The sequence below is a fragment of the Eriocheir sinensis genome, chromosome 69 (assembly GCF_024679095.1).
Source record: "Eriocheir sinensis breed Jianghai 21 chromosome 69, ASM2467909v1, whole genome shotgun sequence".
In the NCBI taxonomy this organism is placed as follows: domain Eukaryota; kingdom Metazoa; phylum Arthropoda; class Malacostraca; order Decapoda; family Varunidae; genus Eriocheir; species Eriocheir sinensis.
Window position 1 is genome coordinate 3,089,270 of NC_066577.1, and position 27,170 is coordinate 3,116,439.

General features: G+C 48.6%; 1 protein-coding gene across 3 annotated transcripts; it reads right to left on the minus strand.

Moving 5' to 3' along the window:
• LOC126988380 (uncharacterized) lies at nt 1-26,561 on the minus strand. Of its 3 annotated transcripts, none has more exons than XM_050846448.1 (5): nt 26,549-26,561; nt 23,586-23,718; nt 22,737-22,916; nt 22,032-22,141; nt 1-553 (listed from the first exon to the last, which is right to left on the minus strand). In XM_050846448.1, the coding sequence occupies exons 2-5, from the start codon at nt 23,701-23,703 to the stop codon at nt 518-520; spliced, it is 444 nt and encodes a 147-aa protein (XP_050702405.1). In that variant the 5' UTR covers nt 23,704-23,718; nt 26,549-26,561; the 3' UTR covers nt 1-517. The 3 variants fall into 3 exon arrangements, with proteins under 3 accessions (XP_050702405.1, XP_050702404.1, XP_050702402.1); XM_050846447.1 differs by lacking the exons at nt 22,032-22,141; nt 22,737-22,916; nt 26,549-26,561 and adding exons at nt 826-935; nt 1,529-1,708; nt 25,418-25,701; XM_050846445.1 differs by lacking the exons at nt 1-553; nt 26,549-26,561 and adding an exon at nt 21,090-21,708.
• Between the last annotated feature and the right edge of the window lie 609 nt (nt 26,562-27,170).

A 27,170-nucleotide genomic window follows, 5' to 3' on the forward strand; every position in this document is an offset into this window, starting at 1 on the left:
AGCAGCAGATAACGTTTATTGATTTTGAAAGAGGTGAAATTTTAGCAAATAGGATCAAAGCCAATGAACAAAAAACTGAATGATTTGAATTTGTTGCGAGTTGATTGTGTGAAGTTTATTTATTTATTTATTTTTTTGTTGTTTTTACTGTTGTGTTTGTGAGTGCATCTGTTTGTAGCTGATAGCCTTTGGCAGTTGGTGACACAGGATGGATTCTTCTTTGCTTTCTTCTTCTTCTTCTTCTTCTTCTTCTTCTTTTTCATCTTCTTCTACTTCACTTTATTGAATTAGCTGGTGACACAGTTGATGAATTTTTTTTCTTCTTTTTCTTTGGTTCTTAATTTTGTCGCTGCTTTGTTTTTTAGTTTGCGCTTATTGAAAGTAAACGAGAGAGAGAGAGAGAGAGAGAGGCAGGGGTTTCAGTTCATGGTCCTGTAGGGGGTCCTTGGGTCTGTTGTGTATTCATCGGAAGTCCTTCAAGGGGTTTGTGCGGACTCCTGGCGGCAGCAGAAGGAACTTAGATTCCGGTGGTGCAGGTCTTGATGGTTTCGAGCTGTGGGTGAGTGAAGAGATGGTGGTGGTGGTGGTATTATTATTATTATTATTATTATTATTATTATTAGTAGTAGTAGGAGTATCAGGTAATAGTAGTAGTTATAGCAAATATATAAGTGGGGTTTGTGGTGGTGGTGAGAGAGAGAGAGAGAGAGAGAGAGAGAGAGAGAGAGAGAGAGAGAGAGAGAGAGAGAGAGAGACACACACACACACACACACACACACACACACACACACACACACACACACACACATATATCAGGGACACACCTTGCCGTCCTTCTCCATCATGCACCTGATGAGGGGGCCCACGTTTTCACTGCTAACGCCATAGCCAGGGTTGAAGAGCTCACCTAGCCTGGACCGCTGCTGGAGGGTGGCTGCAGCACCGGGGAGGGGGGGGGGGAAGAGGTGAAAAACGCGTTAGTTAGGTCAATATTATCAGACCGTTCCACTCCTCAGCAACTTTCCAGAGGCCAAAAAATTTAAGGTCACTCGGGTTCTAGCGAGCGTTTTCTTTATGAGTTTAGGTTCATGGTACAGAAGAAGGGTCATACCAGAGGGGTTCTAAAACTACCCACGAAAATGACCTGGCTTAACTTCTACGAAAGCCTAGTCAGTTGATATTAAACCTTTCGGTGCCCAAGCAATTAACAAGGCTTTCGTCGGAGCTCCGGTCATTTCCTTAGGTGGTTATGTGAGCATAGTGGTAGCTTGACTTCTGTACCTTGAATCTGAAGAAACACTCATTAGCTTTAGAGTGATCTCCTTTTCAGCCCTTGGAAATATCTAGTTGCCTCTGTTTGCCGATTTCCGACCCAAAAACTGCCTCCTCGACCCCAATAACTGCCTTCATACATAGTTATCGTTAAAATGGTTACTTTTATGTGCTTCTTGGCAACAGTTATGGGCCAGAAACCGGTAAATACGATCCTCCGAGTACGATAATCTGGCATCGGTGGACAGGCCTTACCGAGGGTGAGGTCGGAGAAGTCGGCGTCGGTGTCGTTCATACCCTCTGCGCAGGCTGTCAGGTTGTTCTTGAGGGCGGTGAGCTGCTCCTCCGTTTGGATCGGCTCGGGCTTGTTGTCCCTCAAGCAGTCCCATATGTTCTCTTGGCACGTGTCCTCGATGCCCTCGCAGAACTCAGACACTGGTGTAGGGGAGGAGCGACATGGCGGTATCGGTGATATGGTGAAACCCAGATATAGCTTAGCAACTCCGTTTGTGGCGTTGGTTCCCGCAGGTCCCTTTCTCGTCTCCGCTCTGCCACACGGCCCCAACACCTATCTTCCCTTCGTATGTTACCTATAGCTAACATATGATGGGGAGAAAATAGGTGTTGGGACTGTGTGGCAGAGCGGAGAGGAGACAGGGACCTGCGGAAGCCAACACCAAAACGGACTCACCAATTTGGTTTCACTATAGTGGTGGTGGAAACACACACACACACACACACACACACAAATTTATCAGCAGCCTTTCATTACCTCATCGTCCAACCTTTCCTGCAGGAGACGGTAACCTCAAACATGTTATTCTAAGCCCGTATTCTTAAACGTATATCGTCGCGCGCCTCAGTTGCTCTGTTTGAAAAGCCTCAATTAGAAGCTGCTGAGATTTTCATGGATTGTTTTGTGATGCTAGTGATAGTTTTGCCCGACTTCTGCATCTTGTGCGGAAAAATCACCCCTTGAAAACCAGGTTAATCTATTCTGTGGCCTTGGAAAATAGGGGTAATAGGAGCCTGATGATACGTTTAAGAATATGGACCTAGATACCATCCAATCACATCATCACTCCCCCTCGACTTTCTCTCCCCAATACTCACGGAAATAGTCAAGGAACAGTCTCGCATAGGGAGGGCCACGGCCGCCAGGGGGGGAATGAGTCTGCACGCCGGCCAGCAGCAGCACCACCACCACAGACGCACACGCCAGGGCCTTCATTGTTACTGCAAGGGGCGGGGGAACGGGGAAGGTGTTACTTTCTCTCTCTCTCTCTCTCTCTCTCTCTCTCTGGGTTGTATTGTTAAACATTTCGGCTCCAAACACATATTTGATAAGGCTTTCATGGGGGTTTTCATTAGAACTTCTGGATTCTTTGCAACTGATCATAGGTTTGTTGTTGCAACACTCAAGCTTCATGTCAGGTCAAGAAGAATCTCGAGATGCAACACTACTAGCTGTGTTCCATCTCGAGTGGCTGAAGGACCTGGCATGTGCTCAGGAGTATGCAGTGACAGTCTCAAATCGGTTCGCAGTGGTCAGCTCTCTTGAGGACCCTGTAGAACTGTGGGATACCTTCAAACGTGAGACTCTGCAAGCTTCCAAGGAGTGGATTTGCCTCGGCAGAGACACTGGAGAATATCAAGGTGAGTCGCGCTGCTAGACTTGCTGGGAATCGGGACCAATGTACGTAGGGCTTAATTGTCGCGTAGAACTAGGGCTCTCTAGAGGAAAGAAAAAGAGAGGTATGTCAAGTGTCTCGCTGAAAAAGTCGAGAGCCATTTAAATGCGAATGACCTTCGACCCGCTTATTGAGCCTTAAAGAAGCTCCGCTCCCTCTCCCTCTCAGGTGAGCGCTATCCGAACAGCTGATGGGTGCCTTGTGTCGAACATAGATGGTCAGAGGGCTCGTTGGGCTGAGTACTTTGAGCAGTTGTAGCCTACACGGCGGACCCTCCAAGTGGGCATCTTCCAATTGCTGGGTTGCGGGTGGCGGATGCCATCCCACCCATCGACGAAAACCCGCCCTCTCTTGCCGAGGTCAGAGAGGCTGTGGCAAAGTTGAGAGGTGGAAAGGCACCTGGCATCTGTAATATCAGTGCGGAGCTGCTCAAAGCTGGGGGTGAGGCCATGATCCGCGGGTTGCATGCGGTCTTGAGTGCCGTGTGGCATTCTGGTACCATTCCTCCTGCTGGAAGAAGGGGTTGGTCGTCCCTATCTGGAAAGGGAAAGGATACAGTCAAGACTGCTACAACTACCGTGATATTACACTGCTCAGTGTGCCAGGCAATGTATACTTGCCCATCTATTGCTGATGCGAATTCGCAGCCAGCTGCTGAGGCTGCAGAGACCTGAACAGTCTGGGTTTACGCCTGGCAAGTCAACAACTGCCCGCGTCCTAGCGCTTCGTGTACTGGTGGAGCACCGACTTGAGTTTCGACAGGGGATACTCGCGGCCTATGTCGATATCTCAAGAAGGCGTGCGACTCAGTGCATCGCGAGGCACTCTGGGATCTCCTGCCACTCCGAGGGATTCCTGCAAGGACTATTGGTTTGCTGACTGGCCTGTATTCTGGGACTGACAGAGCTGTGAAATATGGGAGGGACTTGTCCATCTTCTTTCCCGTGAATGCGGGAGTGAGGCAGGGCTGTGTCCTTTCCCCATCGCTTTTCAACACTTGCATGAACTTGGCACTTGGCAGAGTTGTGAACTAGTCATTGTGGAGCATCCATTGGCAATACCAGGGTCACTAACCTCATTTTTACCAATGATGCAGTAATCCTGGCGGAGTCGCTGGAGACGAAGCCCTTAGGATTTAAGGTCTCCTGGGCCAAGACCAAGGTTTGGAGGCTTGCTAGATGAAACAGTGCAGTTTATACATACGTGTGGCGAAGACATTGATGTCTCAGGAATTTACACATACCTTGGTAGCGTAGTTCATAATAACGGTGGATCTCGCCAGGATGTCTTACGGAGGATTGGCTTGGCCTACGGTGTTATGGACTCGCTCAGCACGAGTATATGGCGTTGTCGATACCTGTGTAGTAGGACAAAGATCCGGATCTTCAAGTCCCTTGTACTCCCTGTATTACTCTATGGCTGTGAGACATGAACACTAAATGGGAACTTGGAGAGGCGTATTGATGCCTCTGGTAATAAATGTCTGCGCAGAATCATGGGACATCACTGGGATGACTTTGTGTCAAATCGGCGACTACTCAGACTGATTCAATATATATTACCTGTATAGTCCGTCAACGGCAACTCCGGCTATACAGGCACGCGCGTGCCTGTATAGCCGGCTTCTGGGTAACGTGCCGCGCGGCACGTTACCCAGAAGCCGGCCCTGCTTATAAGAGACAATCCTGAGTGGAGGAGTGGAGTTCGTGGCTTGAGTATGTCAACATGTTCTTTTGTGAGGTACTCAGGATGGGAAGGGGACCTGCATGGAGACTCGCACGGGGACCCGGACTTGGCGTAGTAGGGAGGATGAGGCGACGTGCCCTCCGGTGTATGCCCCCATTGACTATTTTTACAGCAAGGGAGGCAGCTCAAGGACAAACCAAAAAAAGTCCGCTAGGAACTGCTCCAATAACAGTAACAAGAATAAGAGGTCGAGTCGAAGGCAGAAGAAAGTATACAGAGAAAGGAAGGCTGTTCCAGAGTTTACAAGGGGAAGTGATAAAAAAGATGAAGATGCTGGTTTACTTATGCATAAGGGATTTGGACAATATAGGGATGAGCTTGAGTAGAAAGTCGAGTGCAGCGGGGCCACGGGAGGGGGGGTGGCATGCAGTTAGCAAGTTCAGAAGAGCAGTCAGCAGATTGACTGATTGATTGATAGATTTCATAGAATTTGGGGGCATTTCAAGGGGATAGTTTTATAACCTTCGTGGTAGTTTGACCTTTCTTTTGTATCATGAACCTAAAGAAACATATTTGAAAAGGACCCGACTGATCTTCTTTTTGACCTTTGGGAATAGTTTATTTGAGCGGCGGAAACGTCTAGTACCGACCTTTTTCTCCTCACGTGTGTGTGTGTGTGTGTGTGTGTGTGTGTGTGTGTGTGTGTGTACAGCTCACCTGAAGAGTTGGACACGGGATAGTGACGGAATGGCGGTGTGGTGGTGTTTTATACTCTCCAGCGAGGGGAGAGGTGCGGGAGTCCGGCCGGGTTGGGGGGACATGTAGGAAGTTAGGAGCAATTAAGCGTTCTATTATGACTCATCAGAAACGAGTACAATGTGATGGATTAGTTCCGCTTTGCTCGGAGGAGATGGCGAGGCGGTGGTTCTCTGTGGTTTTACTTGCATCTCTCACTCGTATTATCAAACGTCCGGGGCTAAGCCTATATACACCAAGTCAAGTCATACGCAGGTTTGTGGGAGGAGACATGGCCGAGGCGTGGTTTATGCGTGACACTGCTTGGAGCCAAACTAGAGAATGTAGAAACAGGGATTTAGAGAAAACGAGGAAAGGCGGACTAATTTAAATCAATCACTTCAACATGACCTCCCTCACACCCCACACCGCCGTTTGTAGTCATTGAAATCACAGTCGCGCAATAGCACAATAAAAAGACATATTTCTTCGTCAGTGGCTTGCCTGAACGCGCTGTGAAAGGAGGCGAGAATGCACATCCAGAGTGCACAAACGGCCCCAACTTTAGTAACCCCTGAACTGGCGGTTTATTTATTTATTTTTATTTTTTTATTTTTTTTTGGCTCCAAGTGACGTCATCCCGCTGTTCCGCCCCAAAACCGCCTCCTGCGCGTACGCTCCCAGTTTTGAAGCAGAGTGACTTGACTTGGTATATATATAAACTTAGGTCCGGGGCTCTTGTTACGAGCGTTTTTCAGGGCCAGAGAGGTGCTAAGTTGGGTTGTCACGAGTGTTTGTTCCGTTCATGGCGCTGAAGCTTTGTAAAACTTCCGCCAGGCTTAGAAAACCGCCCATGGGAACCCCGACAACTTCTGCGAGAGCCTTTTGAAATATGTGGACTAAGGTCGGTATTGTTAGACGCTCCCTTCTCTTGCATCCATCATTTCTAAAGGCAAAATAAGAGGTCAAACGCGTCTCCATGGGTGTTTCTTTACGTTCACGGTACAGAGGAAGGGTCAGACTACCACCAGGGTCATAAAAAAAACTACCCCTGGAAATGCCCGCAAATCCCACGAAAGCCTTGTTAAATGTATGTACTTGGGCGCCGGAATGAATATGACCCTAAGGCTTGGAAGAGTTTGATAATATCGACCTTTATTATTTCTTTTTTCTTCAGGGTTATGTTAGTGGCCGTTGAGTGTGTGTGTGTGTGTGTGTGCGTGTGTGTGTGTGGGGGGGGGGCGGCGGGGGGGAGTGAATGTGTGTGTGTGTTGGCTTGCTAGCTCTGCGTTGATGTGTAGTACCGTTGTTGTTAGTGGGTTTTTTTATACATATATTTTGAAGTACACTGAAATGTTTTGTTAGGAACGAAAATGATGTGGACTTGTATAAATATTTACTTTCTTAGATTTGTGTCGATTTTTCTTTTTTTCATTTCTCGGTAAGACGTATTTTTGATTGACAGTTTATTGTTGCAAGTAAACAGAAAAGGAGAAGGGAGGAGCATTCCATTCCAACCCCCAGGCAGTACAGAGTGTGATTATACAACTAAGGATACATGTGGAAGTAGCACCAGGAAACTAAAAAGATACAATGGTAGGGGACAAGTGCTAAAAAAATAAAGGCCTTGATTTAGTTAAGGAAGCAGACATAAGGGACTGGACATATGAACTACAATCTAGGGGCAAATGCAGGATACTCACTTATCACAGCTGAAAGAACATTATTGTTAATGAACCAGCCCACCAGCTCAGGCAGGTCCCAGTGGCCCTGTGGGCGGTAGGCACTAACAGCCATAGCTGGGCACGATAACAGAAAACCTTATTCCCGATAACCGATAACTGATAATGGGAAACCTTATCGGCGATAACCGATATTCGTTAACTGGAAACACAAATATAGGCGATAACCGATAACCGATAACCGATACCCGATATTAATCCACAATTCCGATAGCGATAAGTCCGATAGGCGAAAATGATACTATATTATTTCCAATAAAAACATAGATGAATTCAAATTTTCATTACTTGTATTTGAGAAAACTTACAAAACCTGAAAACCACAAGTTGACACGTACCTATGGACGGTAATACTAGAACGTTTGAATTGTTGTTATTTATGTCCCCACCGTCAAATGTTGGCGCTTATGTTTACAAACACTGGTCTCTCGTGAACTGTGCATGCTCAGACCAGCAAGCGTAGACCTGTACAGTCTCACAAAGCTTTTTAACCGTAATTAAGAGTTGCTGGAAGGCTGAATCAGACATACAGTACCACTTCCACCATCCCCGCTGTTTCTAGAACGACACTCTGTGCGAGTTGTATTTATATGTACAGAGTGCCGTTTTAGAAACAGCGAGGATGGTGGTACTGTATGTCTTAATGTGTTAAAAAGCTTTGTGAGGCTCTACAGGGCTACACTTACTGGTCTGAACATGCGTAGTTCACGAGAGACCAGTATTTGTAAACAAAAGCGCCAACATTTGACGATGGGACACCAAATAACACAACACCGGGTGCCTTCAATACCATGGCATGCTCACAAACGAATATGGAATATCAAATTTGAGGCAGTGAATAATAATTTTGGGGGCCAAAGTTAAATGATTTTTCTTTTTGATATATTGATTTTTGAGTCTTACATTAAAAAAAATAACCTAGTGTTTTAATGGTGATGATCAAAGTATGAAATATCTTCACCGAAGATATTTCATACCCCGAAGTTTTTTCATACAACACCGGGCGCCCGGGCCACGTGTAGGGAGGAGACAACGTTTTTTTTCTGATTCGGAAAAAAGTAGATATTATCGCCAGTTTGGTGACAAAATTAAAGAAGATACCGATATCTATTTAAATAAGTAGCGGATGGCCGATAACCCGATTTTGTTATCAGCGATAAAGTATCGCGATAACTTATCGCGATAACGCCCAGCTATGGTAATAGCAGAACTGAAGTTTATCTTTTTTGACGAAGTTCATTGGATTCTACTTATGGGAATTTAGATATTGTGGATTTAAATACATGATTGAGTTGTTTCTGTAATTCTTATATATTTTTTTCTTTGGCAAGGCGAACTTCAAGGCGTCATTTTTATTTTTATTTCTCAGAAGTTGCTGGGATTTTCATGGACTGTTTTGTGATCATGCTGGTGATATTTTTACCTGACTTCTGCATCTTGAACGGGAAAATCACCCATGAAAGTCCGATTGATCTTCTCTGTGGACTTGAAAAACAGTCATAATGGGAGACAGATAAGAATACTGCCCCTTTAGTGAAACCAGATTATGAGTCTGTTTTGGCGTTGGCTCCCGCTGGTCCTTTCCTTCCTCTGCTCTGCACACAGTCCCAACACCTGTCTCTTCCTCTCATATGTTACCTATAGCTTTGTTGCTTTCCCAAATAATTTACAGAATTAAGAAAGAAATGTGTAACATAACTTGGTAATAACATTACTGTGACTGCTGATAATAACCGTGAAGGGGGGGCTGATACAATATGGGCGCCATACCATACCATATTATATATATATATATATATATATATATATATATATATATATATATATATATATATATATATATATATATATATATAAATATATATATATATATATAGATATATATATATATATATATATATATATATATATATATATATATATATATATATATATATATATATATATATATATATATATATATATATATATATATATATATATCTTTTTCAGGGTAGGATCTGTTACTGGATTTGAATCCACCGAATCCATCTGGCGCTGCTTGACGCGCATTTTTTTTTCTTTACAAATACAAATACGATAATGTTCGCAATTTCTTTTATTTGTTTTGTATGTTTATTATTTATTTTATTATTATTATTATTATTATTATTATTATTATTATTATTATTATTATTATTATTATTATTATTATTATTATTATTATTATTATTATTAATAGTAGTAGTAGTAGTAGTAGTAGGTAATAGTAATTGTAGTAGTAGTAGTAGTAGTATTGTTATTATTATTATCATTATGATTAATAGGCCAGTAGTAGTGTTCACAGGAATGATACTTCCCCCCCCAGACCTCAGTGAATCTTTGAAAGGGCGCAATTTATGTCCTAAGGGGGGGCCTCAAACCATCGTATATGAACCGCAAACAGAAGATTAATTTGCAGCTATAATATACCATACAAGGACATTAGGACACTAAGAAACAACTTCTATATCAAACAGTATAGTCTGATCATACGCGAACGATCTATAGCCTTTCAGATACTCATATTTCATCTCATTCAGGTATATAAAGTGACATACGACTCTGCAAGTGTCTATACATTAGGAATTTTGATGTGTTGCATGTATCAATAACATGGGTTGCCTAATATTCGAAATAGCCTAGCTTCGCCTTCAACAGTTATTATTTACTATTTCATGTGTTTTTTTCCATTATTAATCGTTATTTTTTTTTATTTTTTTTTTACAACAAAGGAGGCAGCTCAAGGGCACACACAAAAAAGAAAACAATAATAAAAAAAAGCCCGCTACTCGCTGCTCCTAAAAAAGAAACAAAGGAGGTGGCCGAAAGCAAGATCAAATACGGGAGGAGAGGTGTCCTGATACCCTCCTCTTGAAAGAGTTAAGTCGTAGGCAGGATGAAATACAGATGAAGGAAGATTGTTCCAGAGTTTACCAGCGTGAGGGATGAAAGAGTGAAGATGCTGGTTAACTCTTGCATAAGGGGTTTGGACAGTATAGGGATGAGCATGAGTAGAAAGTCGAGTGCAGCGGGGTCGCGGGAGGGGGGAAGGCATGCAGTTAGCAAGTTCAGAAGAGCAGTCAGCGTGGAAATATCGATAGAAGATAGAAAGAGAGGCAACATTGCGGCGGAATTTAAGAGGTAGAAGACTATCAGTATGAGGAGGAGAGCTTATGAGACGAAGAGCCTTAGCCTCCACTCTGTCCAGAAGAGCTGTGAGTGGAGCCCCCCACATGATATGCATACTCCATACGAGGGCGTACAAGGCCACTGTATATGGACAGCAACTGTGCAGGGGAGAAGAACTGGCGGAGACGGTACAGAACGCCCAGCCTCGAGGAAGCTGATTTAGTAAGAGATGAGATATGAAGTTTCCAGTTGAGATTTTGAGTTAAGGATAGACCGAGGATGTTTAGTGTTGAGGAAGGTGATAGCTGGGTGTTGTCAAAGAATAGGGGATAGTTGTTTGGAAGATTGTGTCGAGTGGATATGTGGAGATTATGTTTTTTTGAGGCGTTGAAGGAGACCAGTTTCTTCTTGCCCCAATCTAAATTAATAGTAAGGTCTGAGGCTAGGCGTTCTGCAGCCTCCAGCCTTGAGTCGTTAAGTTCCTGTAGGGTGGGTCTTCTATTAAAAGAAGTTGAGTAATGCAGAGTGGAATCATCGGCGTAGGAATGGATAGGACAGTTCGTTTTGGAAAGAAGATCATCAATGAACAACAGAAAAGAGGAGATAGGACAGAACCCTGTGGGACACCACTGTTAATAGATTTAGGGGAAGAACAGTGACCCTCTACCACGGCAGAAATAGAACGGTCAGAAAGGAAACTGGAGATAAAGGTACAGAGAGAAGGATAGAAACCGTAGGAGGGTAGTTTGGAAAGCAAAGATTTGTGCCAGACCCTATCAAAAGCTTTTGATATGTCCAGCGCAATAGCAAAAGTTTCACTGAAACGGCTAAGAGGATGACCAAGGGTCAGTTAAGAAGAATTAGGAGATCACCAGTAGAACGCCCCTTGCGGAACCCATACTGGCGATCAGATAGAAGGTCAAGTGGAAAGGTGCTTGAATCTTCCGGTTAAGGATTGATTCAAAAGCTTTAGATAGACAAGAAAGTAAAGCTATAGGACGGTAGTTTGAGGGATTGGAGCGGTCACCCTTCTTAAGCACAGGCTGTATAAAGGCATACTTCCAGCAAGAAGGAAAGGTAGATGTTGACAGGCAGAGGCGAAAGAGTTTGACCAGGCAGGGTGACAGCACGGAGGCACAGATTTTAAGGACAATAGGAGGCACTCCATCAGGTCCATAAGCCTTCTGAGGATTGAGGCCAGAGAGGGCATAGAAAACATCATTTTGAAGAATCTTTATAACAGGCATAAAGGAGTCAGAGGGGGGATGAGTAGGAGGAATATGCCCAGAATCGTCCAGAGTGGAGTTTTTAGAAAAAGTTTGAGAGAAGAGTTCAGCCTTAGAGATAGATGAGACGGCAGTGTTGCCGTCAGGACTGAGGAGTGGAGGGAAAGATGAAGAAGCGAAGTTGGAGGAGATGTTTTTGGCTAGATGCCAGAAGTCATGGGAAGAGTTAGAGAAAGCAAGGTTTAGGCATTTTCTATTAGTGAAAGAGTTTTTGGTTAGTCGGAGAATAGATTTGGCACGATTTCGGGCAGAAATGTAAATAATAAGATACCCTTTATTTGCATTTGCAGAGCCAGATGTCTTAACTGAAATGAGCTATCAATCAAAGAATTTGAAAAACCAAAGATCATTCGAGAATTTGAGCTACGAAGGTTCCCGCCTGCTGGCTGGTGTCTCTGTGCTTTGAAGGCGCTTGCTGTTGTTGTAAACATGACAAACATACTCGCTGCAACTATAATATAACTTTCCAATTAAGGAAAATATTTTCTCAGGTTGTTTTAACTCAACCACAACTATTTGCCACGCCAAATTTGGAAAATATACATAATTTTCCTCGAAGGTAAAAGGGAAGATGCGGTTAGACCTTGCCTTCCCTTCGTCTCTCCCGCAGACCTTGGTTCCAAAAATGCTAGCTGTCATTCTAGGTACGCATCGTCCTTCCCTCTTGGTACGGGTCCAAGTGTGAGGTCAAGGTCCAGGTGCGAGTCTTAATTATCGCGGTTGCCGTCCAGCCACCTGGACGCACACTGGACGACTGCCGGTAGCCGTTCGATCGCATGCATGACCAAGTGCTCGGGAAGCGGTTGGCGTGAATCGCAGCATTTTGGGGTCCCGGGTGGTGGTTGACAGGTCGTACGTAAAGTCAACCGTTTTTCATTTTCTTAATTCTGTGGAATCTATGAACTCGAGCCTTAATATAGAAATAAATATGCACAGAATATATCAGGGTGCGTGCACAGAGAACATTGCTTTTCTCGCGCGAGCATCACCTACCAGCGCCAGAAGCCAGCGCGAGTCCGAACAGGTCGATCGGCTTTGGTTACTGGCCCGAGAAAACCAGCGTTCTCTGTGCATGCACCCTAAAGTTTTCTTATAAGCAGAAAGCGGACGAGAGAGAGAGAGAGAGAGAGAGAGAGAGAGAGAGAGAGAGAGAGAGAGAGAGAGAGAGTAAAGGCGAGGCCTGTATACACTTCGCATCTAGGCTATAATCCAATGATTGGAGACAGATGTGGCAGAGTGGTAGGGAGGGAGACCCCGGTAGCCAACGGCAAACCGATTTGGCAAAACTGGTTTTACTATATATATAGTTTGACGAAGTTTCTGCTCTACTCACAGGAGCGTCCTTATAACCGATTTTTTTACCTTTAGAAATCATTGGTGTAACAGAAGAAAGCTTTTAAGAATACCGACCTGAAGTCCATAGTATCAAGTATTTGGGCGCCCATGCCCACATGTCTGACAAGGCTTTCGTAGGCGTTTGAGGCATTTCCAGGGGTAGTTTAATGACCCTGGTGGTAGTTTGACCCTTCTACCATGAACATGAAAAGACACATAAGACAACCCGATTAATCCCATGTTCGGAACTTCGAAATGTGAGCCGGAAGCGTCTAAAAATACCGACCTTTACCTTCAAGGGTCATTTTGGGGATCATTTACGGGTTACACATCCCCAAGGGCAAGGGGTGACCCGCTCGGGTCGGCACGGTGCTTGTTGGGCCTTAGATCCTGGCATGTTGCAAGTAAGCACTGGTAGGGAAGGGGACAAATTACTGCCTTCCTGCTGCCCATTCTCCTTCCCAACAAGCACGCCTGCACGCTCACGCGCACTCATCATGACACGCTGTTTCAATTCTTCGCCTTAGCGCATTACCGGAAGGGCCTGCTCGAAGCTGTGTTTACCGAGTCATTTAGCGCTCAACCCTTCCTTCCTTCCTTCCGCCCCTCTCTGTATATATGTACTGAGTCATTTAACGCTTTCCCCTTCCTTCCTGCCTTCCGTTCCCCTCTTTGTATACAATAGTCTATTTTATTTAGGCTGATGCTGAAGCCCCTCCTACGTAGGTGGAGTCTCACTCGTGAAGGCGCACTTGACCGTCAATACCTATAATTCAAGTTTATTTTGACTTATAAAGTAATTTATGGTGTGGAACTTTATCAAGCGATAAGAGAGAGAGAGAGAGAGAGAGAGAGAGAGAGAGAGAGAGAGAGAGAGAGAGAGAGAGAGAGAGAGAGAGATCTGTCAGCCCGGGGGTAAAGTGATAAAGTCCTCCCGTGGCAGACTACGGTCAGAGAAACGCTGCCCCAGACCGAGATCAAGGTGCTCGTGGCCGCGGAGAAAGCGGGGGTGAAAGTGTTCCGTGAGTCCCTGCTGGAGAGCCCCGGGACGCTATGTCAGGAGGGCGGCAGAGGAGGCACCGCAGGGCACGAGGGACGGAAGGAAGAGAGGCACTGTGAGCGGCGGTGACCCCCGAACACCCTTCCCTGGGCGCGCCTCACGGCTCGGTAATATTTCAGAATTACACCCAAGCTTGCGTAGTGCGCAGGTTTATCGGTTAAGATTCGTTTTAGTACCGTGCCAGTATCTCATTACCTACCTTATGAAACATCAGTAGCTTTTCACGTATCTTTTCTAAAAACCTTCAACAGTCATGAAAACGCTTCGAAAATCCAATTCAAGGACTTTTTTTTTACTCTTGCAAATAGGGGATAATGTTTACGAAAGCGCGTCGCCTCCTCTGGCGACGGGCGCAGCCCACAGCCGGTGTTGCGAGAAATACCTCCTGAAATAAGTCACATATACATTTGGGTGGGGGGTCCTACGCCCCCCCCTGACTAGAAGGGGGGTCGAGGGGGGCGCAGCCCCCCCGTTAGTAGGTCGTAAAGTTCGGTTGGAGGAGTTTAAATATGCTCCCCGACCCTAAACCCTCTGCAGGAGGTACTTTACGGCTGCGGCGGCTGCAGGTCGCCGCCAGAGGAGGCGACGCGCGTTCGTAAACATCCCTATTTACAAGAGTAAAAAAGTCCTTGAATTGATTTCAAAGCGTTTCCATGACTGTTAATTGAAGGTTTGTAGAAAAGATATATGAAGAGATGGTGATTTTTCACTAAGTAGATAATGAGATACTGGCACGGTACTAAAATGAATCTTTACCGTCAGAGAGAGGTGTTCATTTGGGAATCTTTACCGGTTTATCCATTACAAGCTTATGTATTACAAGCTTTTGGGGTTCAGGTAACGGCTTGGTACAGTATTAATTCAGCATTATGCCCCAAGCTTTTTAGGGGCTCTGGTGACGGCTTGGTATTGTTACGAATGTGCTGTATGTGAATGATTGTATGTGTAATGTGATGAAATTGTAGCATGATGCAATGTTAGCTCAGCATGGTGCAACTCTACTTGTTGGGACAAGAGAGACAGAGGGGGCCCGGGGCCGCCGGGCCGCCGGGCAGGAAGTGCTGAGTCGAGCAGTGGGGGAGCAAGGGTGGCTGAGGAGTTGTAGGGGAGAAGACGCGTGTCTGGGCTTGAGAGAGTGTTGAGCTGCTCCGCTCGCGAGCTGTGTGCATCCGGTGTGCGTGTCTGCCGTGCCCCTGTACTGTGCCTGATTAACTAACTGTTCTGTGCCTTGAAAGTTGCTGTACTGTGTGAGGAACCTGTCATTAAACTAGAACTTAGTGTTGAACGTGTATCCTTTGTGCCCTGCCCCGTTCTCTCCTCCCCTCGGTGTTCTGTGTGGGCCGCTGTGAGTGACTGGTGCCCGTGTGGCTGTTCTGGTGGGGATCACGCCGCCTGCCTGCCCGTGGATGGTGTGTGGTAGGGGGGTGGCGTAACATTTGGTGTCAAAGGAGTGGGATAAGTGAACAGTGAAGCGCGCCGAGTGTCATGGCGTCCCCCAGTGATCGCCGTGAGGGTGAGGAGACGGGCAAGGCCGAGGCTGACCCGGGTGAGGTGAAGCCGGGCCAGATGGAATTGTTCGCTGCCATGCTGGCCAGTATGAGGCAGGATTTGGATCAGAGGGCAGACGAGAGGGCATGCGAGCAGGCTCAGAGGGCAGAAGAGAGGGCTCGCGAGCAGGCTCAGAGGGCAGAAGAGAGGGCACACGAGCAGGCCCGCCATCTTGCCGAGGTCCTCCAGAGCTGTTTCTCGTCGCTGAAGGTGGAAACCCAGCAGTACACCGACCAGGGCTGCGACAGCGCGAGGAGTGAACGGCTGGAGGAGGTGCGGACCCAGGAAGGCGAGGTCCGAGGCCTGAGGGAGGCGGAGAGGCAGCTGCGAGAGGTGGCACCGTCGCACGCGGAGGAAGAAGGCTCAGTTCTGGCAGGAAGCGCCGGGGCGGCGGTCCTGCTGGGGCCTATCAGGGGCCCCTGGCAAGGACTCCTGGAGCCTGGTAGCGTCGTGGCGGAACCAGTAGCTGCCGCAGGAGGTTGGGGAGCCCCCGCCTCGTTGCCTCCCTCACCCCCACCCTCTCCTCCATGCCAGCCGGCTCGCAGGTCACGTGTGCTGGCGGCGGGTGCACGGGTGGCGGACTGGCGGGGCTCCGCGTGGGGTCCCTGGCAAGGGCCCCTGAAGCCCGGTGGCGTCGTGGCGGAGCCGGTGGAGGCTGCAGGAGGCTGGGGAGCCGTCGGAGCTGCTCCCTTGGGTCCAGCTGGTGCTGGAGTCGGACCCATTAACCCTGCCTCGTTGCCTCTCTCACCGCCTCCCTCTCCGCCATGCCGGCCGGCTTGCAGCCCACGTGGTCCGCCCGCTCCTCTCTGCGGCCCCTCGGCCTCACCGTGCTCAGGGAGGCTTAAGCCAGCGGAGCACGACGGGAAGTTGGCATGGGAGGCCCAGTTCAAGATGCCAGCTGCTGCCCAGAGCTGGGGCGAGGATGAGAAGGCGCTGCAGCTGACAACAGCGCTACGGGGCTCAGTGGACGGGCCCGGCCGCTTGGTGGGGAGCGCCGAGAGGACCTTGGGGCGGCCTGACATGTTGGCCGCTATGCGACTCCAGGACGCGCCACAGAGGCTGTGTGGCGTCACGGGGCACTGCGTGCAGTCTGAGGGCCCAGTGGAGGCTCGCATCGGTGTAGGCAGCGCTGTGGAGCGCCGGCCGATGGACGTCGCCGATCGAGACGAGCCGTGCGTGCTGGGCCTCGACTACCTGACGCAGGGCGAGGCCTGTGCCGACCTTGGACGGGAGCTGGAGAGGCTGCGCGGACAGGCGCCTTTGCTCCTGAAGGTCGGCTGTGCAGAGGTAGTCGCGGCGGAGCGACTGCACCTTGCCCCGGGGACGGAGGCCAGGGTCCTGTGTTGCCGGTCGGACGCGATGCCAGCGGAAGGCACGGTGGAGTCCACGGAGGGCCTGCAGCTGCCTGATGGTGTGGCAGCCGGACGGAGTCTCGAAGGAGCGGGGGAGGAGTCAGTCACGGTGCTGGTGGCTAACTCCTCCGACGAGGCTCGGAAAGTACCCGCTGGTGCCAAGCTGGGCACCTGTGTAGAGGTGGAGCAACAAGAGGAGGCGTCTGGGAGTGCGGAGTCGGCCGCTGTGAGGCCGCTGCCCAACTTCCTGGAGGATTCGGCGCACCGGAGCGCCGCTCACCTGACGGAGGCGCAGACGAAGGTGCGCCACACCCTGGCTCGGTGCGCGGAAGTGTTCAGCGGGGGTGGATTGGACTTACTGGGCTGCACGGGGTTGGTGAAGCATGGCATCAGCACGGGAAATGGTGCGCCCACCAGGAGCCCGCCCCGACGTGTCGTGCCGGCCAGGCGGGAGGAATTGCAGCGCGCCGTCAACGAGCTGGCGGCGCAGGGGGTGATGGAGCGGACAGACAGTCCGTGGCCCTCAGCAGTCGTCCTGGATATGAAGAAGGACGGCACGCAGCGCTTCTGTGCGGATTGCCGGGCGCTGAGGGACGAGACTGGCGAGGACTCCCACCCCCTGCCGTGGACCGACGACGCGCTGACGAGGGCCTTGGAGTTCGGGGCATTGACGACGATCAGCGGCCTAGCGGCGGCCGCCCCGCCCTGCCATGACCTCCGGGGCCGGATGGCGAAGGTGAAGATGAAGGCAGCGTCGATGAAGGTGAGCCCGGAGGGTCTCCGTGGCTCGTGCGGGGGCTGTGGCAAGAGGGGGCATAGTTGCAGTCGGTGCCTGGGGGAGCGAAGGACGCGTTCCCTTGACCGGCCGAGCCCCGATGCCCACCAGCCTCGCTGCAAGGACTGTGGCCAGTCTGGCCACCGCTCGAGCGCCTGCCCCAGGCCCAGGAACGCGGCGCGGGCGGAAAGCGCGGACGGGCTGGAGAAGGGAGCCGACTTCCAGCCGTCTCCCGCCCTCGGGCCCCGCCCTGAGTAAGCTGCCGCCGCCCGACCAGCGTGTTGCCAGTGGGAGGCTTAGCGGTTGTAGCCACGACGCGTGACAGTGGACACCGGGGGCTGAGGAGTGCTCGGCGTGGCCTGACCCGGGGTAGTGTGTGCTGCTGGAGGGGCCAGTGGAGGCTCGTATCGGCGTAGGCAGCGCTGTGGAGCGCCGGCCGATGGATGTCGCCGATCGAGACGAGCCGTGCTTGCTGGGCCTCGACTACCTGACGCAGGCCAGTAAGGCTCGTGGTGGCCTCGGACGGGAGCTGGAGAGGGTGACCGGAGAGGTGCCCTTTGCTCCCAGGAGGTTTTCGAGCATGGCTGCGTGGGGAGGTAGTCACGGCTGAGCGAGGGCACCTTGCCCCGAGGGTGGAGGCCAGGAGCCGGTGTCGACTGTCCCGAGCGTCACGTGGAGTGGATGGCGTGGAAGAGCCCACTGAGGACTGGCGGCTGGTCGACGGCGTGGCTGACAGGCGGAGCCCCTTGGGGGCGCGAGAAGAGACTATGGAGGACAGACTGATTTATGTGTATTGCATGTATTTTTCTGTGTTCAGTGTTCGGCCGGGAGCTCAGGCTACCGGTGGATTTGGCCACGGGGCGGCCTCCCGACGTGAGCTTGCCCACCGTCACCTCTGGCTTCGCAGCGGCACTGCAGGAAAGCCTGGCTGAGGTGCACCGACGCGTACGGGGCAAGCTCAAGGTGGCAGGCCAGGCCATGAAGGAGACATACGACCGGCGCAGGAGAGGACGTAAGCCCCAGCAGCAGCGACGAGGACGTGTCAGAGGTCGACCAAGGGGCGAACGAGAACATGGGCGGTGCGGGCGAAGCGGCAGATGTCAGTGACGACCCTGAGCAAGTACCTGGGGCCGACGACGCCGCTCTGGGTGCCACCGCCTGCCTACCGCCGCCCGCATCCCAGCGGCGCCCTCGGCGAGAGAGGCGTCGGCCGGGATGGTTAAGAGACTTTAGTGATGTCCCAGGGGACTGATTAGTTTGATTTATTTCATGTGTTTTGTTTGTTGAATGTTGGGGCAGCCGGGTCGACTGCCTTCTGAAGGAGGAGATAGTGTTACGAATGTGCTGTATGTGAATGATTGTATGTGTAATGTGATGAAATTGTAGCATGATGCAATGTTAGCTCAGCATGGTGCAACTCTACTTGTTGGGACAAGAGAGACAGAGGGGGCCCGGGGCCGCCGGGCCGCCGGGCAGGAAGTGCTGAGTCGAGCAGTGGGGGAGCAAGGGTGGCTGAGGAGTTGTAGGGGAGAAGACGCGTGTCTGGGCTTGAGAGAGTGTTGAGCTGCTCCGCTCGCGAGCTGTGTGCATCCGGTGTGCGTGTCTGCCGTGCCCCTGTACTGTGCCTGATTAACTAACTGTTCTGTGCCTTGAAAGTTGCTGTACTGTGTGAGGAACCTGTCATTAAACTAGAACTTAGTGTTGAACGTGTATCCTTTGTGCCCTGCCCCGTTCTCTCCTCCCCTCGGTGTTCTGTGTGGGCCGCTGTGAGTGACTGGTGCCCGTGTGGCTGTTCTGGTGGGGATCACGCCGCCTGCCTGCCCGTGGATGGTGTGTGGTAGGGGGGTGGCGTAACAGTATTTATTTAGAATCATACCCAAGCTTATCCATTTCAAGTTTACCTGGTATTCGGTTAATCTAGCTTACTACTGCTTCTAATACACCCAAAAAATAGCATGCGGAGTGCATAGGATACTTCATTTGCTTCACATTTGTTAAAGTCTTAGTTACCGTTCATACCATTTTACTGCGTCAACAGCTTAAATATGGTGGGGATGCCTTGAAAATTTCCAAGTCCATTGTTGTTGTTTCACGAGGGCTTCCTGAGCAGACTGAACCTCATAGCTGCCTCACACTACACCACAGAAACTAGTTACTAAATCAGTAATATCCAGAACGCGCATGGATCATTACGATTTCGGACATAAAACGGTCTTTAAGAGTGGTGCTAATCTAGAATAATACCAAGAGTACTATGTTATTTTCTTCTCTATATTAAAGCAAATAATGGCGCAAGTATTTGTATTTTATAATTTTTAACCCATACAACGTCAGATATGTACGACGTACGGATTATTTTTAACCTGTACAGTGTTTAGTACGTATATATTCGTACCTCTTAAGGAAGTGTTTAGTACGTATATATACGAAAGCTCTTTTGAGGGCTTATACGCCCTTTATTTTTGTTTGTGTATATAACATTGTTCATTGACAGTAAAGAGGAATAATTTGACAAGTCTTCGTATTTTTAAATAGATGTTAAAGGGTCTTTATGGACATTTGTCCGCATTCCAACCAAAATCATTATACAAGAAAGTAAGTTACTTTCTTCTAGGTAATTATTCCTTGATTCTATAATCAGTAAGGCATGAGGAATTGTAAATTATGGTTCAGAGTAATCGAAAATGAAAACTTATCGTCGGAAGCTTCATAGTGTTTTGTTGAACTTTGAGAACTATGCTTGTAGTACACGCGGCCTTGAAGCGAGCGGTGTTGCCTGATGCGCATCCAATCATTTTTTCGTAATTACAATTATTCTTCTTTGTGTTAGGGGTGTTGGGGGTCATGGAATTTGGAACTTAGTGTATATACTCCCCTCTCCAACCTAACATGGATGGTCCTACAATATATCTACTTTATCCCCTTTAACTTTAATTGTTCTTTGTGTTAAGGGTGTCGGGGTCATAGAATTTGGAACTTATAGTGTACTTTGTTATATGTACACACTCCCTTCTCTAGCGTAACACTACATGAAAGATCCTATTCTCTGGTCGGTACTTGCAGACAATTCCGCCTTTCACAACAATTTCCTGTCCACATAAAGAGATCAGTCGGGTTCTCCTAAGCGTCTTTTTAGGTTTGTGGTAAAGATGAAGGGTCAAAAGTGTGTATTCTTAAGCATATGGTCACCCAAGCACACACATTTGACAAGACATTCATTGGAGTTTTGGGCATTTCCAGGGGTAGTTTCCTGACTCTGGTTGTAGGTTGACCCTTCTGCTGTACGGCGAACGTGAAGAAACACCCATTAGAAACCAATGCATCTCCTTTGTAGCCTTTGGAAATAGTTGATGTGAGAGGCGTAAGCATCTGAGAATACCGCCCTTTGTGCTGGGGAGGCTTCATAATGGTTGATGAAGACGATGACGATGATCAAGTGAAAGAGTAACACATACAAGCAGCAGATAACGTTTATTGATTTTGAAAGAGGTGAAATTTTAGCAAATAGGATCAAAGCCAATGAACAAAAAACTGAATGATTTGAATTTGTTGCGAGTTGATTGTGTGAAGTTTATTTTTTTTTTGTTGTTGTTGTTTTTACTGTTGTGTTTGTGAGTGCATCTGTTTGTAGCTGATAGCCTTTGGCAGTTGGTGACACAGGATGGATTCTTCTTTGCTTTCTTCTTCTTCTTCTTCTTCTTCTTCTTCTTCTTCTTCTTCTTCTTTTTCATCTTCTTTTACTTCACTTTACTGAATTAGCTGGTGACACAGTTGATAGATTTTTTTTTCTTCTTTTTCTTTGGTTCTTAATTTTGTCGCTGCTTTGTTTTTTAGTTTGCGCATATTGAAAATAAACGAGAGAGAGAGAGAGAGAGAGAGAGAGAGAGAGAGAGAGAGAGAGAGAGAGAGAGAGAGAGAGAGAGAGAGAGAGGCAGGGGTTTCAGTTCATGGTCCTGTAGGGGGTCCTTGGGTCTGTTGTGTATTCATCGGAAGTCATTTCAAGGGGTTTGTGCGGACTCCTGGCGGCAGCAGAAGGAACTTAGATTCCGGTGGTGCAGGTCTTGATGGTTTCGAGCTGTGGGTGAGTGAAGAGATGGTGGTGGTGGTGGTATTATTATTATTATTATTATTATTATTATTATTATTAGTAGTAGTAGTAGTAGTAGTAGAAGTATCAGGTAATAGTAGTAGTAATAGCAAAGATAAAAGTGGGGATTGTGGTGGTGGTGAGAGAGAGAGAGAGAGAGAGAGAGAGAGAGAGAGAGAGAGAGAGAGAGAGAGAGAGAGAGAGAGAGAGAGAGAGAGAGAGAGAGAGAGAGAGAGAGAGACACACACACACACACACACACACACACACACACACACACACACACACACACACACATATCAGGGACACACCTTGCCGTCCTTCTCCATCATGCACCTGATGAGGGGGCCCACGTTTTCTCTGCTAACGCCATAGCCAGGGTTGAAGAGCTCACCTCGCCTGGACCGCTGCTGGAGGGTGGCTGCAGCACCGGGGATGGGAGGGGGAAGAGGTGAAAAACACGTTAGTTAGGTCAATATTATCAGACCGTTCCACTCCTCAGCAACTATTTCCAGAGGCCAAAAATTTAAGGTCACTCGGGTTCTAGCGAGCGTTTTCTTTATGAGTTTAGGTTCATGGTACAGAAGAAGGGTCACACCAGAGGGGTTCTAAAACTACCCACGGAAATGACCTGGCTTAACTCCTACGAAAGCCTAGTCAATTGATATTAAACCTCTCGGTGTCCAAGCGATTAACAAGGCTTTCGTCGGAGCTCCGGTCATTTCCTTAGGTGGTTATATGAGCATAGTGGTAGCTTGACTTCTGTACCTTGAATCTGAAGAAACACTCATTAGCTTTAGAGTGATCTCCTTTTCAGCCCTTGGAAATATCTAGTTGCCTCTGTGTTTGCCGATTTCCGACCCAAAAACTGCCTCCTCGACCCCAATAACTGCCTTCATACATAGTTATCGTTAAAATGGTTACTTTTATGTGTTTCTTGGCAACAGTTATGGGCCAGAAACCGGTAAATACGATCCTCCGAGTATGATAATCTGGCATCGGTGGACAGGCCTTACCGAGGGTGAGGTCGGAGAAGTCGGCGTCGGTGTCGTTCATACCCTCTGCGCAGGCTGTCAGGTTGTTCTTGAGGGCGGTGAGCTGCTCCTCCGTTTGGATCGGCTCGGGCTTGCTGTCCCTCAAGCAGTCCCATATGTTCTCTTGGCACGTGTCCTCGATGCCCTCGCAGAACTCAGACACTGGTGTAGGGGAGGAGCGACATGGCGGTATCGGTGATATGGTGAAACCCAGATATAGCTTGGCAACTCCGTTTGCGGCGTTGGTTCCCGCAGGTCCCTTTCTCCTCTCCGCTCTGCCACACAGCCCCAACACCTATCTCTTCCTTTCGTTTGTTACCTATAACTAACATATGAGGGGGAGAAAATAGGTGTTGGGACTGTGTGGCAGAGCGGAGAGGAGACAGGGACCTGCGGAAGCCAACACCAAAACGGACTCACCAATCTGGTTTCACTATAGTGGTGGTGGCAACACACACACACACATAAACCTATCAGCAGCCTTTCATAACCTCATCATCCAACCTTTCCTGCAGGAGACGGTAACCTCAAACATGTTATTCTAAGCCCGTATTCTTAAACGTATATCGTCGTGCGCCTCAGTTCCTCTGTTTGAAAAGCCTCAATTAGAAGCTGCTGAGATTTTCATGGATTGTTTTGTGATGCTGGTGATAGTTTTAGCCGAGTTCTGCATCTTGTGCGGAAAAATCACTCATGAAAACCAGGTTAATCTATTCTGTGGCCTTAGAGAAAAGTGGTAATGGGAGCCTGATGATACGTTTAAGAATATGGACCGAGTTACCATCCAATCACATCATCACTCCCCCTTGACTTTCTCTCCCCAATACTCACGGAAATAGTCAAGGAACAGTCTCGCATAGGTTGGGCCACGGCCGCCAGGGGGGGAATGAGCCTGCACGCCGGCCAGCAGCAGCACCACCACCACAGACGCACACGCCAGGGCCTTCATTGTTACTGCAAGGGGCTGGGGAAGGTGTTACTTTCTCTCTCTCTCTCTCTCTCTCTCTGGGTTGTATTGTTAAACATTTCGGCTCCAAACACATATTTGATAAGGCTTTCATGGGGGTTTTCATTGGAACTTCTGGATCCTTTGCAACTGATATTAGGTTTGTTGTTGTAACACTCAAGCTTCATGTCAGGTCAAGAAGAATCTCGAGATGCAACACTACTAGCTGTGTTCCATCTCGAGTGGCTGAAGGACCTGGCATGTGCTCAGGAGTATGCAGTGACAGTCTCAAATCGGTTCGCAGTGCTCAGCTCTCTTGAGGACCCTGTAGAACTGTGGGATACCTTCAAACGTGAGACTCTGCAAACTTCCAAGGAGTGCAATGGAGTGCGCCAGAGATCTAGGAGTGGGTTTGCCTCGGCAGAGACGCTGGAGAATATCAAGGTGAGTCGCGCTGCTAGACTTGCTGGGAATCGGGACCAATGTAGGGCTTAATTGTCGCGTAGAACTAGGGCTCTCTAGAGGAAAGAAAAAGAGAGGTATGTGTCTTGCTGAGAAAGTCGAGAGCCATTTAAATGCGAATGACCTTCGACCCGCTTATTGAGCCTTGAAGAAGCTCCGCTCCCTCTCCCTCTCAGGTGAGCGCTATCCGAACAGCTGATGGCTGCCTTGTGTCGAACATATAGATGGTCAGAGGGCTCGTTGGGCTGAGTACTTTGAGCAGTTGTAGCCTACACGGCGGACCCTCCAAGTGGGCATCTTCCAATTGCTGGGTTGCGGGTGGCGGATGCCATTCCACCCATCGACGAAAACCCGCCCTCTCTTGCCGAGGTCAGAGAGGCTGTGGCAAAGTTGAGAGGTGGAAAGGCACCTGGCATTTGTAATATCAGTGCGGAGCTGCTCAGAGCTGGGGGTGAGGCCATGATCCGCGGGTTGCATGCGGTCTTGAGTGCCGTGTGGCATTCTGGTACCATTCCTCCTGACTGGAAGAAGGGGTTGGTCGTCCCTATCTGGAAAGGGAAAGGATACAGTCAAGACTGCAACAACTACCGTGATATTACACTGCTCAGTGTGCCAGGCAAGGTATTCTTGCCCATCTATTGCTGATGCGAATTCACAGCCAGCTGCTGAGGCTGCAGAGACCTGAACAGTCTGGGGTTTACGCCTGGCAAGTCAACAACTGCTCGTATCCTAGCGCTTCGTGTACAGGTGGAGCGCCGACTTGAGTTTCGACAGGGGATACTCGCGGCCTATGTCGATATCTCAAGAAGGCGTGCGACTCAGTGCATCGCGAGGCACTCTGGGATCTCCTGCCACTCCGAGGGATTCCTGCAAGGACTATTGGTTTGCTGACTGGCCTGTATTCTGGGACTGACAGAGCTGTGAAATGTGGGAGGGACTTGTCCATCTTCTTTCCCGTGAATGCGGGAGTGAGGCAGGGCTGTGTCCTTTCCCCATCGCTTTTCAACACTTGCATGAACTTGGCACTTGGCAGAGTTGTGAACTAGTCATTGTGGAGCATCCATTGGCAATACCAGGGTCACTGACCTCATTTTTACCGATGATGCAGTAATCCTGGCGGAGTCGCTGGAGACGAAGCCCTTAGGATTTAAGGTCTCCTGGGCCAAGACCAAGGTTTGGAGGCTTGCTAGATGAAACAGCGCAGTTTATACATACGTGTGGCGAAGACATTGATGTCTCGGGAATTTACACATACCTTGGTAGCGTAGTTCATAATAACGGTGAATCTCGCTAGGAAGTCTTACGGGGGATTGGCTTGGCCCACGGTGTTATGGACTCGCTCAGCACGAGTATATGTCGTTGTCGATACCTGTGTAGAAGGACAAAGACCCGGATCTTCAAGTCCCTTGTACTCCCTGTATTACTCTATGGCTGTGAGACATGAACACTAAATGGGAACTTGGAGAGGCGTATTGATGCCTCTGGTAATAAATGTCTGCGCAGAATCATGGGACATCACTGGGATGACTTTGTGTCAAACCGGCGACTACTCAGACTGATTCAGTATATATTACCTGTATAGTCCGTCAACGGCAACTCCGGCTATACAGGCACGCGGCACGTTACCCAGAAGCCGGCCCTGCTTATAAGAGACAATCCTGAGTGGAGGAGTGGAGTTCGTGGCTTGAGCATGTCAACATGTTCTTTTGTGAGGTACTCAGGATGGGAAGGGGGCCTGCATGGAGACTCGCACGGGGACCCGGACTTGGCGTAGTAGGGAGGATGAGGCGACGTGCCCTCCGGTGTATGCCCCCATTGACTATTTTTACAGCAAGGGAGGCAGCTCAAGGACAAACCAAAAAAAGTCCGCTAGGAACTGCTCCAATAACAGTAACAAGAATAAGAGGTCGAGTCGAAGGCAGAAGAAAGTATTCAGAGAAAGGAATGCAGTTCCATAGATAACAAGGTGAAGTGATAAACAGATGAAGATGCTGGTTTACTTATGCATAAGGGATTTGGACAATATAGGGATGAGCTTGAGTAGAAAGTTGAGTGCAGCGTGGCCACGGGAGGGGGGGCGGCATGCAGTTAGCAAGTTCAGAAGAGCAGTCAGCAGATTGACTGATTGATTGATAGATTTCATAGAATTTGGGGGCATTTCAAAGGGGTAGTTTTATAACCTTCGTGGTAGTTTGACCTTTCTTTTGTATCATGAACCTAAAGAAACATATTTGAAAAGGACCCGACTGATCTTTTTGACCTTTGGGAATAGTTTATTTGAGCGGCGGAAACGTCTAGTACCGACCTTTTTCTCCTCACGTGTGTGTGTGTGTGTGTGTGTGTGTGTGTGTGTGTGTGTGTGTGTGTGTGTGTGTGTACAGCTCACCTGAAGAGTTGGACACGGGATAGTGACGGAATGGCGGTGTGGTGGTGTTTTATACTCTCCAGCGAGGGGAGAGGTGCGGGAGTCCGGCCGGGTTGGGGGGACATGTAGGAAGTTAGGAGCAATTAAGCGTTCTATTATGACTCATCAGAAACGAGTACAATGTGATGGATTAGTTCCGCTTTGCTCGGAGGAGATGGCGAGGCGGTGGTTCTCTGTGGTTTTACTTGCATCTCTCACTCGTATTATCAAACGTCCGGGGCTAAGCCTATATACACCAAGTCAAGTCATACGCAGGTTTGTGGGAGGAGACATGGCCGAGGCGTGGTTTATGCGTGACACTGCTTGGAGCCAAACTAGAGAATGTAGAAACAGGGATTTAGAGAAAACGAGGAAAGGCGGACTAATTTAAATCAATCACTTCAACATGACCTCCCTCACACCCCACACCGCCGTTTGTAGTCATTGAAATTACAGTCGCGCAATAGCACAATAAAAAGACATATTTCTTCGTCAGTGGCTTGCCTGAACGCGCTGTGAAAGGAGGCGAGAATGCACATCCAGAGTGCACATACGGTCCCAACTTTAGTCACCCCTGAACTGGCGTTTTTTTTTTTTTTTTTTT

Coding starts and splice junctions, on each gene's coding strand:
- LOC126988380 (XM_050846447.1), bottom strand. Junction 1,709..23,585: donor ACTGTTCCTTGACTATTTCC/GTGAGTATTGGG, acceptor CCCCTACACCAG/TGTCTGAGTTCTGCGAGGGC. Junction 554..825: donor TGATGGAGAAGGACGGCAAG/GTGTGTCCCTGA, acceptor ACTCACCCACAG/CTCGAAACCATCAAGACCTG.